Source organism: Phascolarctos cinereus, unplaced genomic scaffold (assembly GCF_003287225.1).
Source record: "Phascolarctos cinereus isolate Bilbo 61053 unplaced genomic scaffold, phaCin_HiC Scaffold_4;HRSCAF=312, whole genome shotgun sequence".
Lineage (NCBI taxonomy): Eukaryota > Metazoa > Chordata > Mammalia > Diprotodontia > Phascolarctidae > Phascolarctos > Phascolarctos cinereus.
In genome coordinates, this window is record NW_027555847.1 from 93,094,701 (window position 1) to 93,108,096 (window position 13,396).

The 13,396-nt window shown below is 35.7% G+C and overlaps 1 protein-coding gene across 1 annotated transcript in view; it reads right to left on the bottom strand.

Moving 5' to 3' along the window:
* SETD2 (SET domain containing 2, histone lysine methyltransferase) overlaps positions 1-13,396 on the bottom strand; it is a 93,501-nt gene that overhangs the window by 70,638 nt on the left and 9,467 nt on the right. Inside the window, 3 exon segments of the mRNA XM_020999125.2 lie at positions 1,856-1,933; positions 4,533-4,656; positions 11,295-11,423. Of these exon segments, the coding sequence (XP_020854784.2) occupies positions 1,856-1,933; positions 4,533-4,656; positions 11,295-11,423 (331 nt within the window).

Here is a 13,396-nt window from a genome sequence, read left to right on the forward strand (position 1 = left end):
AAAAAGACTGGATATGGGGAGTGAGAATGAAGAGTTATGGATGATGCTTAGATTGTGATATTGAGTGACTAAGAGGATGGAGGTACCCTGGACAAAAACGGGTAAGTTAGGAAAGAGGGAGGATTCAGTTTTATACAATGCTGAGTTTAAGATACTATATGACATTCAGTTCAAGATGTCCAACTAGTCAGATGGAGATGTGAGACTGGAGGTCAAGGAGAGAGGTTAGGGTTGAATAAGTAAATCTGGAAATCACCAGTATAGAGATAATCATTGAATCTATGGGAACTGATGAGACTGCCAAGTGAAACAGGATAGACGGAGAAAAGGGCTCAAGACAGAGCCCTGTGGGACACCTACTGGGCATGACCTGGATGGAGATCAGGCAAAGCATACCATATAGGAGTGGTCAGACAGGTAGGAAGAATATCAGGAGAAAACACTTAGAAAAACCCAAAGATAAAACGGAGGCACCAATGGTAGATGACCTTCTCAACACTGGTGGGATCAAGTGAAGGTTTTTGAAGAAAACCTTGTGGGGTTTCCCATTAAGGAAGGGAAGTGTGGGAAGTCTTGGATGTGTTTATAGGCAATATGGAAGCAGGCAGTAAAAAGGGAGTAGACAGATTAATAATAATCTGCAAAATCAAGCTAAGTTAGGGACGAGAATAGTGAAAGCAAGTAAGAACCACAATAAAAAATTCCACATCATTCAACATAAAAAGTAACATTTCAATTTGAGAAAATTACCTAAGATTCACGAAAAACAAGCAATGATGGGTTCAAATATGTCCTATACTTTCTCCCACCAAATGTTCTTCCTATCATCACAACCTTAGTAGCTAGCCTTGCTGGTGACTGAGAGATGGCCCCTAATTAACTCCTAATGTTGCACTGAAAGCATCTCTTTTTGAAGTCTTATCAGTTCTCTTTCATACTACAAATCCCAGAAAGTGAAGTGCTAGGAGAAGGTGACAGGCATTTCCCCAACACACCCCAAAACAATAGTATGCATTTTATCTTACAAACTCTGCCTCTTGCTGGGAAGCTGCTGCTGTTGTAGTTATTCCATAAAGCATCTAAGGCTTCCCAAGGAATTTTTTTTGGTAGAGGGGTGTAAAAGAGAGGAAAATGACACTGACTCACTTCTGGTTTTTTTTTATTTTTTATTTTTAATTGTGAGGCAATTGGGGTTAAGTGACTTGCCCAGAGTCACACAGCATTAAGTAAGCATCAAGTATCTGAAGCCAGATCTGAACCCACGTCCTCCTGATACCAGGGTTGGTACTCTTTCCACCTAGCTGCCCCCACTGACTCACTTCTGTTAGCCTTCTCCTAAGCTCCATCAAGGCTAAGGTCCAAGTACTACCTCTCCCTAAAACACAGTGGTAGAATAATTTTAAGGCATACCTATGTATATGATTTTTTCCTTTTTAAAAATATCTCAATTTAGAACATCTGCCTATATTTAGGTACAACCTATATAGAGAGCAATAAAGCAGTTAGATGTGTGTCCTACAGTAAAAAGATTTTAATGCATAAAAATCTTGACATAAGCAAACATTTGGGGAGAAAGGGTAGGGATAAGTTACGAATGATTGTTACAAAGTGTTTCTTTAAATAACATGGACATACAAAAGCTTCAATTCTATACTAATTTTCAGGCAATACATTTATCACGTAAATTATTTAAGTATATAAAAATACATATATTATTTCTTGGAATTAAAATATTTTATACTATTTTAATGGTGGTTAAAATTTTATTCAATATAAGCTGCTAAAAGAATGTACACTTATACTTCATCTTTTCATCATAGTTATGATTTTAAAGTTTAAGTCGTACGCTACTTACCTTCTGTGTCTCACAGTTTGGCTCACAGCTGTGGTTCATGAAACGAGAGCAGTTTCCTTTCTGAGTGGCATCTATTATCTGCAAATGCAATTTTTAAAATAGTTAAAAAGTGATTTGAATTTATATTTTCCCATGGTGTTAGCAAAGTTTTGAAGTAAACTCGATATAGTAAGCATTCTCAGAAAATATATATAAAACATGTTTTACTTACACACAAAATTCAATCAACCTAATAGCCCTTCTTATCCCTAGTTACATCCCTTATTATATATGCACCATTAGACTAAAAGAACTGAGAATCCCAATAGTTAGGGTCAGAGAAGAGGGTCTAGGTTTCTGGTTATATTTGTGTTAGGAACTCTTATTATAGAAATTCCCTCCACTATACAATAAACTGTAAATTAGCAATCTGCAACTTTTACAGTCTTAAGAGAACTGTGTGGGAAGCTGAGAAGTTAAGTGATTTGCTCAAGATCACAGAGTCACTATCTACTGGAAGCAGGTGATGAATCCAGGTCTTCCAAAACTAAAAGGCTATTCCTCTACTGCTTACTACAATACTAATGTCTATAAAAACTCATCTTTAAATACTACACCATATAAAAGATACTGTTAACAAAGAATCCAATTTCTTTTTTCTGACTCATTTAAGAGGTCACATATATTGCTTTTTCATTTCTGTTACATTATGTGACCATTCCTCAAGATTACCATTTCCTCAATGAAGTACACAGTCTCACTAATAAATTATCTTTTTTCTGTACATAAAGGAAGGAAAAAAGCATTTATTAAGCACCTGCTACATGCTAGGCACTATGCAATGTGCTTTACAGATATTTCATCTTCATAACAAGCCTGTGACATATAGGTGCTATCATCATCCCCATTTTACATTTGAGGAAACTGAGACAGACAGTACAGAAGTTGAATAACTTGTCTAGGGTAACACAGCTATTAAATGTCTGAGGCTAAATTTGAACTCAGGTCTTCCAGACTCCAGGCCCAGGGTTCTATCCACAGCACCACCTAGTGGCTTACTATGTGAAAGCTAAAAGGAAGTCAATTTTTCTACTCATCTTTTTCATATGTGTAGTCTTTATTTTCTTCTTATTTGTATCAACTACTTCCTTCTAAAATGGGGCTTCTTAATCCGAGGCTAGTGAATTTGTTTTTCTGATACTTTTATAACTCTATTTCAACATATTTAGTTTCCTTTGCCATCCTATGTACTCCAGCTTATGCACTTAAAAATATTACTCTGAAATCCAGCGAACCATAGGCTTCACATTGGGGTCCATGACAGAAAAATGGTTAATAACTCTTTCTCTAGAAGTTCTTGAAAAGGCTACTTTCTTAGCTATCAATGTCTCAAACATAACATACAACTGTAGAAACACACAAAGTGGACCTTCAAAATTGTTGACCAGCAAAGGACTGCTAATCTATTCAACTAACAGTTTGGTATAAAGCACACAAGAAAAAAAACTGCATTTTCCTTCTCAGTTTCCTGAAGTGACTAGAAACTTAAATTTTCTGAACACTTTCCAGATCATATTTCAAATGTCAAAAATGTAGCATGTACTGAATTATTACACCCACAGGTCTGCTGAATTTACTGAGAAGTAACTTGAAGTGGGGGGAAAAAAGAATATAGATAGACTAGTGAAACATAAATTATACTCACAAGCTGTCTTATTCTCAGAGACCTTTCTCCATCTTCCCAGGCCATTCCATTTTGGTTCTACATTCTTCCTAAAATACCTTCTCATTCATCACAACGATGATGATGACAACAACAAAAACCTGGGCCCTCATGGGCCTGATACCACTCGTTGACTGGCACAGTAACTTTAACTTCTTCATTTCCAAACTGAGCTGATTTATCTCTCCTTAGCCTAAGGGCCCAGGGGCTGACCATACTGATACTGGACTTAGTGTGAACATCCTATCAGCTTTACCCTTTCTGTGGTTCAGACTCCTAATCCCAAGAAATTTACCAGCTTCAGACACAGATATACATCACTACACCTGGCCTTCTCACCTTCGCTAGTATACATTTCCCATCAGATTTATACAGCCATATAAAAAATTATTTTGTACAAGCACATTGTCTCCTTATTCAAAGAACTTTCTTCACTTAAAAACATTTTTCTCCTACACTGATAAGCTCTTCTCCCTTCTGATTTGTTGAAACCAACATTTCACATTTATTATGTTAAAACTTTCTTGTCTTTCCATTTCATATCACCTTCACCTTGGCAAAAACACAAAGTACTACACTGTCCTTAAAACCATTATTTAACATCTTTCTTTTTCTCTTTGTTAAGCTGATCTATTCTCTGGTCTCTGCTCCTCTTCCTATTCATCAGTAGATCACTTGGTGCTCTATTTATCTCCTATTCTGAGAGCAACATAAAAAAAAATAACCTCCCCTTTTTCAGTCCCTTCCCTTTTACTTCTCAGAGTAAACTGATTCAGATCTCCTTAATGCAGCTTTCACTTTCATTAGATCATCAAAGCTTCTCTTCTACTAAAACTAACATTGATACTCTCTGGACCCTGTCATTTTAAAGTCAACATAGTAAATTACCAAGTCCAACAAAATAGCTATTATTCTATGCATTAATTATTTCTCTTTATTAGTTCCAGGTGAAACAATCCCTGAGAGTTAACTTACCTCATCATTCTTCAGTGCCATGAAATAATAGTGGATATTCTTGTTACGGGCATATTCCTTTACCCTGGCTTTAAATTCTTTATGGTCTAATACCTCTCCACAGTATTCCAAGACAAAAGTATTCCTATAAAATTCAAGGGGGGGAAAAAAGCACAATTTCCTGTATTTAAAGTTGCAAACAGTTACCCAATCATGCAAATTAAAAACTTATTACTTTAGACAATCAACTTATTTCTAATAAGACATACTGATAAGCATGTTAGTTTAACTTTAAATAGTATAGACATTAGCATCATCAATACAACAAGTTAAGAGCTTTAAAGCAATTTGGGAATTTACCTGAATAATTTTAAGCTGTATCCTCTGGTGGAAAACAATTAGCATATGCAATTAAATCCAACAAATGACTATTGATTCTTGATTACCTTAATCTCTTAACATCACTGAAGACCTTAAAAACAATGTTCCTAAACCTAAAATATAATGTCTAAAATGACCAAGGATCTTAAAAATCCAGTATCCTTTTCTTACTTACTCTTCTTGAATTCTTACGTAGCATTTAGCATAGTTTCTGTTCTTTCATTTAATTCCTCCCTTAGTTTGTGCGATGCTATACTAAACTGGCTTTCCTTGTGTGTTCTGATAGCTTTGGCTCATGTTAGCTTCCATTCTCCCTCCCCCCTCTACTGTTCTCCTACACCGAACATATATGGTCCTCAAATTTCTTTCTTCACTTCCTAATGACCTCATTCTATGGCTTTAAACTCTGACCTCTACAACACATGGCTCCCATTTTTATCTTCAGTTCTAACATCTCTCTCACAGATCCATTCCACATTTTTATTTGCCTGCTACAGCTTTCTATCTTTTACGTCCCACAATTACTTCAAACTTAGTAAGTACAAAGACTTGGCTCACTTTTGCCTAAAACAAGCTTTTTCTTCTATACATGTATTTTAAGGGCATCATCATTCTTCAATTACCCAGGTACAAAGTCATCTTTGCATTCAAAATCTACGCTCTCGAAAAAAAGATTTTCTCTTCTGTTGAGTTTTGTTTCCTCTTTCTGATGGTTCCTCCTATTGGTTTTAATTTTTACTTACAACTCCACTAATGTAAAAATATGTTTAATAGGAATGTAAATGTATAGCCTATATCAGATTGTGCACTGTCTTGGGGAGGGTGGTGGGGAGGAAGGGTGAGAAAAATTTTAAACTCAAAAGCATATGGAAGTGATTGTTGATAAATCAAAATGAATTAATGAAATAAATTTTAAAAAGAATATATTAAAAAAAATCTATGATCTCTTCATCTGCCTCCCCCCCACAATCTGCTACCAAGTTTTACTAATTTTTCCACTATAGTTTTTCTTACATTCTTCTCTTCTACAATTAATGCTACCAGACTACTTCAAGCAAGAATTGTGTTAAGTATTGTAAAAAAACAATCATCTCCCAATTACACTTGTCTCTTCTCTATCCAGTTCTTCCTCAATGCTATCACTAGACCTGATGGTTCAAACATCATCAATAGTTCCACACTACTTAGAGTATAAAAGTTTGATCTCTTTCTGATGCAATTCAAATAACTGTGAAACATGATCCTAGATGACCAATCCTATTTCCTACTCAACTTTGGTGAATCTAACAAACTTACGTGAAATCATTATCCCTCAATGACCCTTATAATATTTTGAACACCATTTGCCACATTTGGCATGTTTTGTTCCACCCTCCACTCTCAATTTATTCAAATCCTATGTATCTTTTTGTTTACTGACAAAAGCACCCAAACAAATGTCATTTGTTTATTAAATATTCAGTGAAATGACAGCTCCTTGAAGGCAATGGCTTTGTTTTGCCTTTGCATCCCCAAAATCTAGTAAAATGAGTCACTATGGCAGGTATTTAATGCTTGTAGAACTGAAATGATCTCTTCAAGGGAAAGCCCCACTTTCGGAGAATTCTCAAGGAGCTTACAAAACAGTGAGAAATTGAAGACAACTGTAACAATGTATATGTAACAAAGTACCATAGGTGACTACATGACAGATATGTTATTTGTACATGAGGAGAAAAGAGAAGAATGGCACAGAATCAGTAACAATTCCCAATAGCGGAAGCATGCTGTGCACAAAGCAGACAGAATCTGAGGAGATATTTAAGTTGAATTTTCAAGGGCTGGTATGATATAGGTAGGCAGAGGGAACAGCGCAAGAAACGGTAGGAAACACTGGAGTCTGTTTGGGGATTACAGATGGTCCTGTTTGGCTGAGACCAAAACAGAATAGGAACACTTAAAACTCTTGTTTTTTATTTTTCAACTGCTTAGTTCTTGGTAGTCTAAACTTATTATAAAGTATCATGAGAATAAGAACCATGTATCACCATTACTTTGTACACTTCCTGTGCCCACCTATCTTTTATGTATAGTGGGTGCTTAATTTTAAGTGCTTGGCTTTTCTTCCTTTTGAAGAAAAATTTTTCATTTTTAGTTATACCTATTGCAAAAGCAGAAAATATTAAATCTTATTCCCTAATTGCAACTATTTCAGATCACCAGATCTTCAAACAATCATCTCATAATCATACAATTTTGGCTTTTAAAAGGACCCTAAAGGCCCAGTTCAGTGTTATCATTTTACAGAACGTAATGGAATAGTTTTGCACTATGAGAAATGACCAAAGTGGTAGATTCAGAGACTTGTATGAATTGATAGCAGAGTGAAATGAACAGAACCAGACAATTTATATGATGATAATAATATAAAGGAAAAGAATTATCAAAGGCTTAAGAACTGATCAATGAAATGAGCAATCATGATACCCAAAGAATGATCATAAATCTGTCTTGAACCTGTGGGCAGAGGTAAAGGACAAGACTTGCAGATTGTAATATATATCTTCAGATACGATCAATGTGTGAATTTTTTGCTTCACTATAATTTTGTTAAAAGGGAGGGCTTTTGGGGGGCGATAAGTGGAAGAAATAAGTAGTGATGATGCAAAAAAGAAGAGCATCAATGAAGCATTAAAAAAAAACACAGGGGAACAGCTAGGTGGCACAGGGTGGACAGAGCACCGGCCCTGAAGTCAGGAGGACCTGAGTTCAAATCTGACCTCAGACCAAACACTTGACACTTACTAGCCACGTGACCCTGAGCAAGTCAATTAACCCCAATTGCCTTAAAAAAAGAGGGAATAAAAAAAACCCAGAAGGGGGAAAAAAACACAGAAGTAGCAGAAGCAGAAGTTCACAAAGAGAGAAAGACAAGTAGAGAGGTGCTGGTATTATTATGTTAAATATATCCTTCCAGGGATAGGGAACCTGCAGCCTCAAGGCCACACGTGGCCCAAGTAGGGCCCTTTGACTGAATCCAAACTTTACAGAACAACTCCCCTCAATAAAAAGATTTGTTCTGTAAAACTTAGACTTAGTCAAAAGGCTGGCCAAAGGGCCTAGAAGGCTACATGTAGCCTCAAGACCTCAGGTTCTCCACCACCATTTCTGAATAAGCTGTGCATGATAGAGATTCATAGTTTTACATACAATCCTTTTTCTGTTCTTTGAATATCCAAATGTTCATCTGTTTTGATGCTTAATGTTCATATTTAAAAATAAGGTTTTTCAAAAAATTTTCCTAATCATTAATAGTAAGAGTAATACAAATCAAAATAACTCTGAAGTTTCATTTCACACAATGGTTAACAAAAGACGGGAGCAATCAATTTTGGAAGGTCTGTGGGACTATATACACACTGTCACACAGTTGTCAGAGTTGATTCTAAAGCATATTGAATACCAACGTGAAATTAATCAGGAAAAATGTCAATTTGGCACTGACCTGTTAATCAATAAACAATGATTAAGTGCCTACTATGTGCCACATACTGTGCTAAGCATTCAGAATACAACATACAAACAACTATGTATAAGATATATACAGGATAAATTGGAGGTAATAAACATAATAGAACATTTATATTGGGGGGGGTTAAGAAAGACTTCTTGTAGAAGGTGAGATTTTAGCTAAGACTAGGCATGGGGGACAGCCAATGAAAATGCCTGGAGTTGAGAGATGAGTGTCTATCCAGTGTCACTCAATCACAGAGTACCAGGAAATAAGTAAGGTGTAAGAAAACTGGAAAGGAGGAGGCCAGGTTATAAAGGATTTTGTGTGCCATTTTATATTTGATCTCAGAGGCAACAGGAGTCACTGGAATTTCTTGAAAAATCAGACCTGTGCTTTAGGAAGATCAAGTTGACAGCTGAGTGAAGGATGGTTTGGAGAAGGTATAGACATTAAGCATGGCATCAACCAGCAGGCTATTGCTGTAGTACAGGTGTGAACTGATAAGGGCCCACACCAGTGTGGTGTCAGTGTCAGAGAAAGAAGAACATATATACAAGAGACGTTACAAATGTAAAACTAACAGAACTTGACAACAGACTGAATATGGGGGGTGAGGGGGGAAGGGAAGAGAACAAGTCAACGTTGCAAGCCTAGGTGACTAGTAGGATAGTGGTGTGCATATCACATATGCCCTGAGACCCATTGTTTCTGATACTAGACATACATCCCCAAGGAAATCAAAGAAATAAAAGTGCAATGATATACTAATGTATTTACAGGAACTTTCTTTGTAATAGCCAAGAACACAAAGTGAAGGCTCATCAATTAGGAAATGGCTGAAAAAATGGTAATACATGAATATAATGGAATACTATTATACAGTAATAAACGGTAAGATAAAATTCAGAGAAACGTGGGAAAATTGTCATCATAGCTACACAGTACAATAAGCAGAACCAAGAGAATATATAAGATGACAACAATGTAAACAGAAAGATTACAATAAAATCAAACCCTGAATAACTGAAAAACCAAGGAAAACTGACAGTAAAGTATGCCTTCTTTCTCTTCCCCAGGCCACACAAACATATCCATATGGATATAGCAGGGGATGTATACAGGAAGAGGCAGAGGACTACTAAAATAATATAATATATACACTGCCTGACATGTTCTTTATCAGATACTTGCCTTTGATAGTTTTTATTAGTCACAAAGATGGAGAAGAGGGGACTGAAATGACTGCTATAAAACAAAGAAACCACTAATACAATATCTTTTTTTTTTTTTTTAAATAAAGTGAGCTATATTTATGGAAGACCTTCAATACCAGGCTGGGAGGTCAGAAGGTGTCTTTAAGCAGAGAAGTAATATGATCAGAGACGGGCTTTAGGAAGGTTCACCTGGTAACAACATATAGAAAGATAAGAAGGAGGTACAGAACTAATAACCCCAAGTGAGAAGTCACAATGGCCTCAATAGTACCAGTAGTAATGGAAAGGCAAACTAAATCAAATGAACATGACTTATTAGATATGAAAGGTGAGTCCAGAATAACAATGGGTTTTAAGCCATACAGTCATGAAATAGTGTAAAAAAGTGAGAAAGAAAGGTGTTTTTGAAGTACAGTTGAAGAAATTGTGTATTCACTCTCAAACATATTTTATTTGAAATGCCAACTGGATATCTGGTGTAAGTGTCTAGTAGGCATAGGAAAAATGGATCTATTCTTCAAAAAGGTCAAGGCTAGAGATAGGGATTTGGAAGTCATATGCAGAGAGATGTTAGCTGAAACCACGGGATGATACTGTCATGGCAGAGAATCTAGAAGAAGAGACAAAAGACTATGGAGAAAATCTTGAGCCAATAAAATTTATAAGCACAGTCTTATAATTAAAAACTTTGTTTTTGTGGGGTGTTTTTAAATCCCATTGTCTTGTCCTTGAAAGGCAAATTTCAGGTTTGTTTGTTTGTTTTTTAATGACCATCATACAGTACTCATATGCTGTGAGAAGAAAAGATTTAAAGTAAAACATTAAACAATATCCAAGGAACATTCTTTAGGAAAAAACTCAAATGTGTAGTAGTTGAGCATTTGTAGGGTAAGTTCTTAGGTTCTTTTTCTATTCAAGGACATATTGCATATGACAGGAAAATTTGCTTCCTCTGCTGCATAATAAGCTGCTACAAATCAAGATGGAAAGCAAAAGGATGTATAGGAAGGTTTAAAGGATACTGTAGTGCTGCATTCCTTCCTTGGTCCTTGCTTCCTATTCCTCCTTCCAAATTCTTGCCTCATACCTGTTTTCTTCCACTCTGATACCCATTCAACTCCACATACCTTTATTGATTTCTCTTATCTACCTAGCCCTATAATGTCGATACACAGTATAAATAGGATACAAAGTACTTGGTTCTGGAATTTATTTTTTTAAATGATTTCATAAAGAGGAGGGGAAAATGCACATAAGTCAATTCAAAACAAAGTAAACGTTATCGGGGCAGCTAGGTGGTGCAGTAGATAGAGTACCGGACCTGGAGTCAGGAAGACCCGAGTTCAAATCCGGCCTCAGACACTTGACGCTTACTAGCTGTGTGACCCTGGGCAAGTCACTTAACCCCATTGCCTAGCAAAAAAAAAAAATAATAAATATCATAACATAGTAAAAGCAAGTGTTTGCATACACATTTTGGCAATATTAAAAAAAAAAGATGTTTTGTAATTATAAGCAGTCTACGAAACTGCCCCCCAAATAGAATCATTTTTAGTATTAGATAACTTCATTAGTTGGACAGTTACTAATGCTCAAAGCAGAAAATTCATTTCTCTGTACCTTACATTCCCAAGTTACAAAGCATACACAATAAAGGGAAAGTCTGGTTTGAAAAAGAAAAGAGAGATGGCTTACGACGGGAGATCTTTGGCAGCTCTCAGACCCCAGCCTTTCTTTTCAGTTAATATCACTTCCACATCTGCATGCTGTTTTCTCTGGAATCGTCTATTTGAACAATAGTCTCCATTTGGACACCGGGAAGAACTGAAATTAGATGGTAGTAAAAATTAACTGTTAGGAACTAACTCAAAAATGTCAGTTTGACTCTTAGATACATCATTCACATATAATCTCATGTACACCTATAAGCAGCACCTTACACTTACAGAGCAGTTTATATATTCTTTCACAATAACTCTGTGTAACAAATGATTATCCCCACACAATAAATGAAGAAACTAGGCATCGGAGAGGTTAAATGACCTAATTGTGGCCACACTTTTTAAATTTCAGAACTAGGGTCAAATGAAGTCTTTTAATTCTATTTCCAGTGTTCTCTTTCCACTACATACAGATATGAGTTTTGACTGTCATCATTTTAGTGATTTTTTCCCATTAAATATGGTAATATTGACTATACACACTAGTTTTCTATTTCATAACATGTACATACAAGCTACCTTGCAAGGCTGAATTAATATGAAGTATGCTTATTACTCTGTACAATTTATTATTTTCCATAATCCTCCACTTTATCAAACCTGCTTCCCATTAGTTTGGGCCACTTGATATATTCAACTGCCAGATCAATATCTGAAGGAAAGTCTAGCTTCACGAACACAGGCCTGCCACTTAAGAATGTTTGTTTGCTCCGAGTGGATGAAAACTCTAACGACAAGAGCCTTTTCTTCCTCTGGTCAGTATCCCAAAAGGAATGGCCCAAATTAAAACAAATACCAGGTACCAATTTGGTTCCCAAGGAAGAACAAAAAAAGCTGAAGATCTAGTTCCTGTTCTCAAGTAATTTACTCTCAATATAGGAAGGAAATTATAGGAAATACTGAATAAGAAGAAAGTGCCATTTCAAGACTACAGAAGAGATGTTAACAAAACAACTGTTTAAAATAGTACAAAGAATAGAACTCACTTCAGGCTGAGGTAAAGAGGAAAAACTTTCACAGAAGAAGTACTTGAGCTGGACACATAAGGATGAAGAGTAATTTGGGATAAAGTTGGAAAGGCAGAATTGGTATAGAGAGCCTTGACAATCAGGATAAAGAATTTGTTATTCTGATAGCAAAAAGGTTGAAAGGAAATAACAAGACCAAAGGAAAGCTTTAGATAAATTCATCTGGCAGAAAAGACTAACAAGGGGAGGGACCAACAAGAAGAGCTATTCTAATTACTTGCTTTTCTTTTTTCTTTAAGATTTTTCCATTTCTTGTTTGAAAAAGGGAAAACCCAGAATAACACCTACTCCTACCTCTCCAATTCACTTTGGGTTATATAAGGATTAACATGGCAATTAGCATATGGTAATATTATATCTTGAAACTAATCAAAAGGATTTCAGTATCTTAAAAAATGAAAAAGATGGCTTCTTCCCCCATTTTTTCCTGCAAAGGTAATAGGTTACATAGTACAAAGAAAATTGGTTTTGGAATATGAAGACTTGCATTCAAGTCTCAAGCTATGATACTTACCAGTTCTATAACCCTGGAGAAGTCACCCAATTTCCCTGAGCATGTGTTTCCTTATCTGTAAAATGGGCATAATAATATCTATTCTAACTACTTTAACATTATTGTGTATACAACTTTAGAAAATGTTACATAAATGCACATTACTTTTTAGAGAGTGCTATATTTGAAACAGTTCTGGACAGTGAGAAGACCTGGGTTCAGTTCAGACATCAGTTGTGTGACCCTGAACAAACCACAATCTAATACTGTTTCCTCACCTATAAAACATATTCATATTATCTACCCGATCACAGATTTCATGATGAAAGTGACTTTCAATCTTACAACACTACATAAATATAGAAGATCAAATGTACATATAGTTATCAGTTGCCCAAACAATCATATCTCTTTCATACTAAAAAAAAATGCTGCCCCCCCAAATAAATATATCAGAGACAGGAATCTAGATGAACATTTCATTAATTTCTATTTGACATACAGAAATCATATTTAATAGATTAAGTATTCACCATGCTTCCAGCATAATTGCTG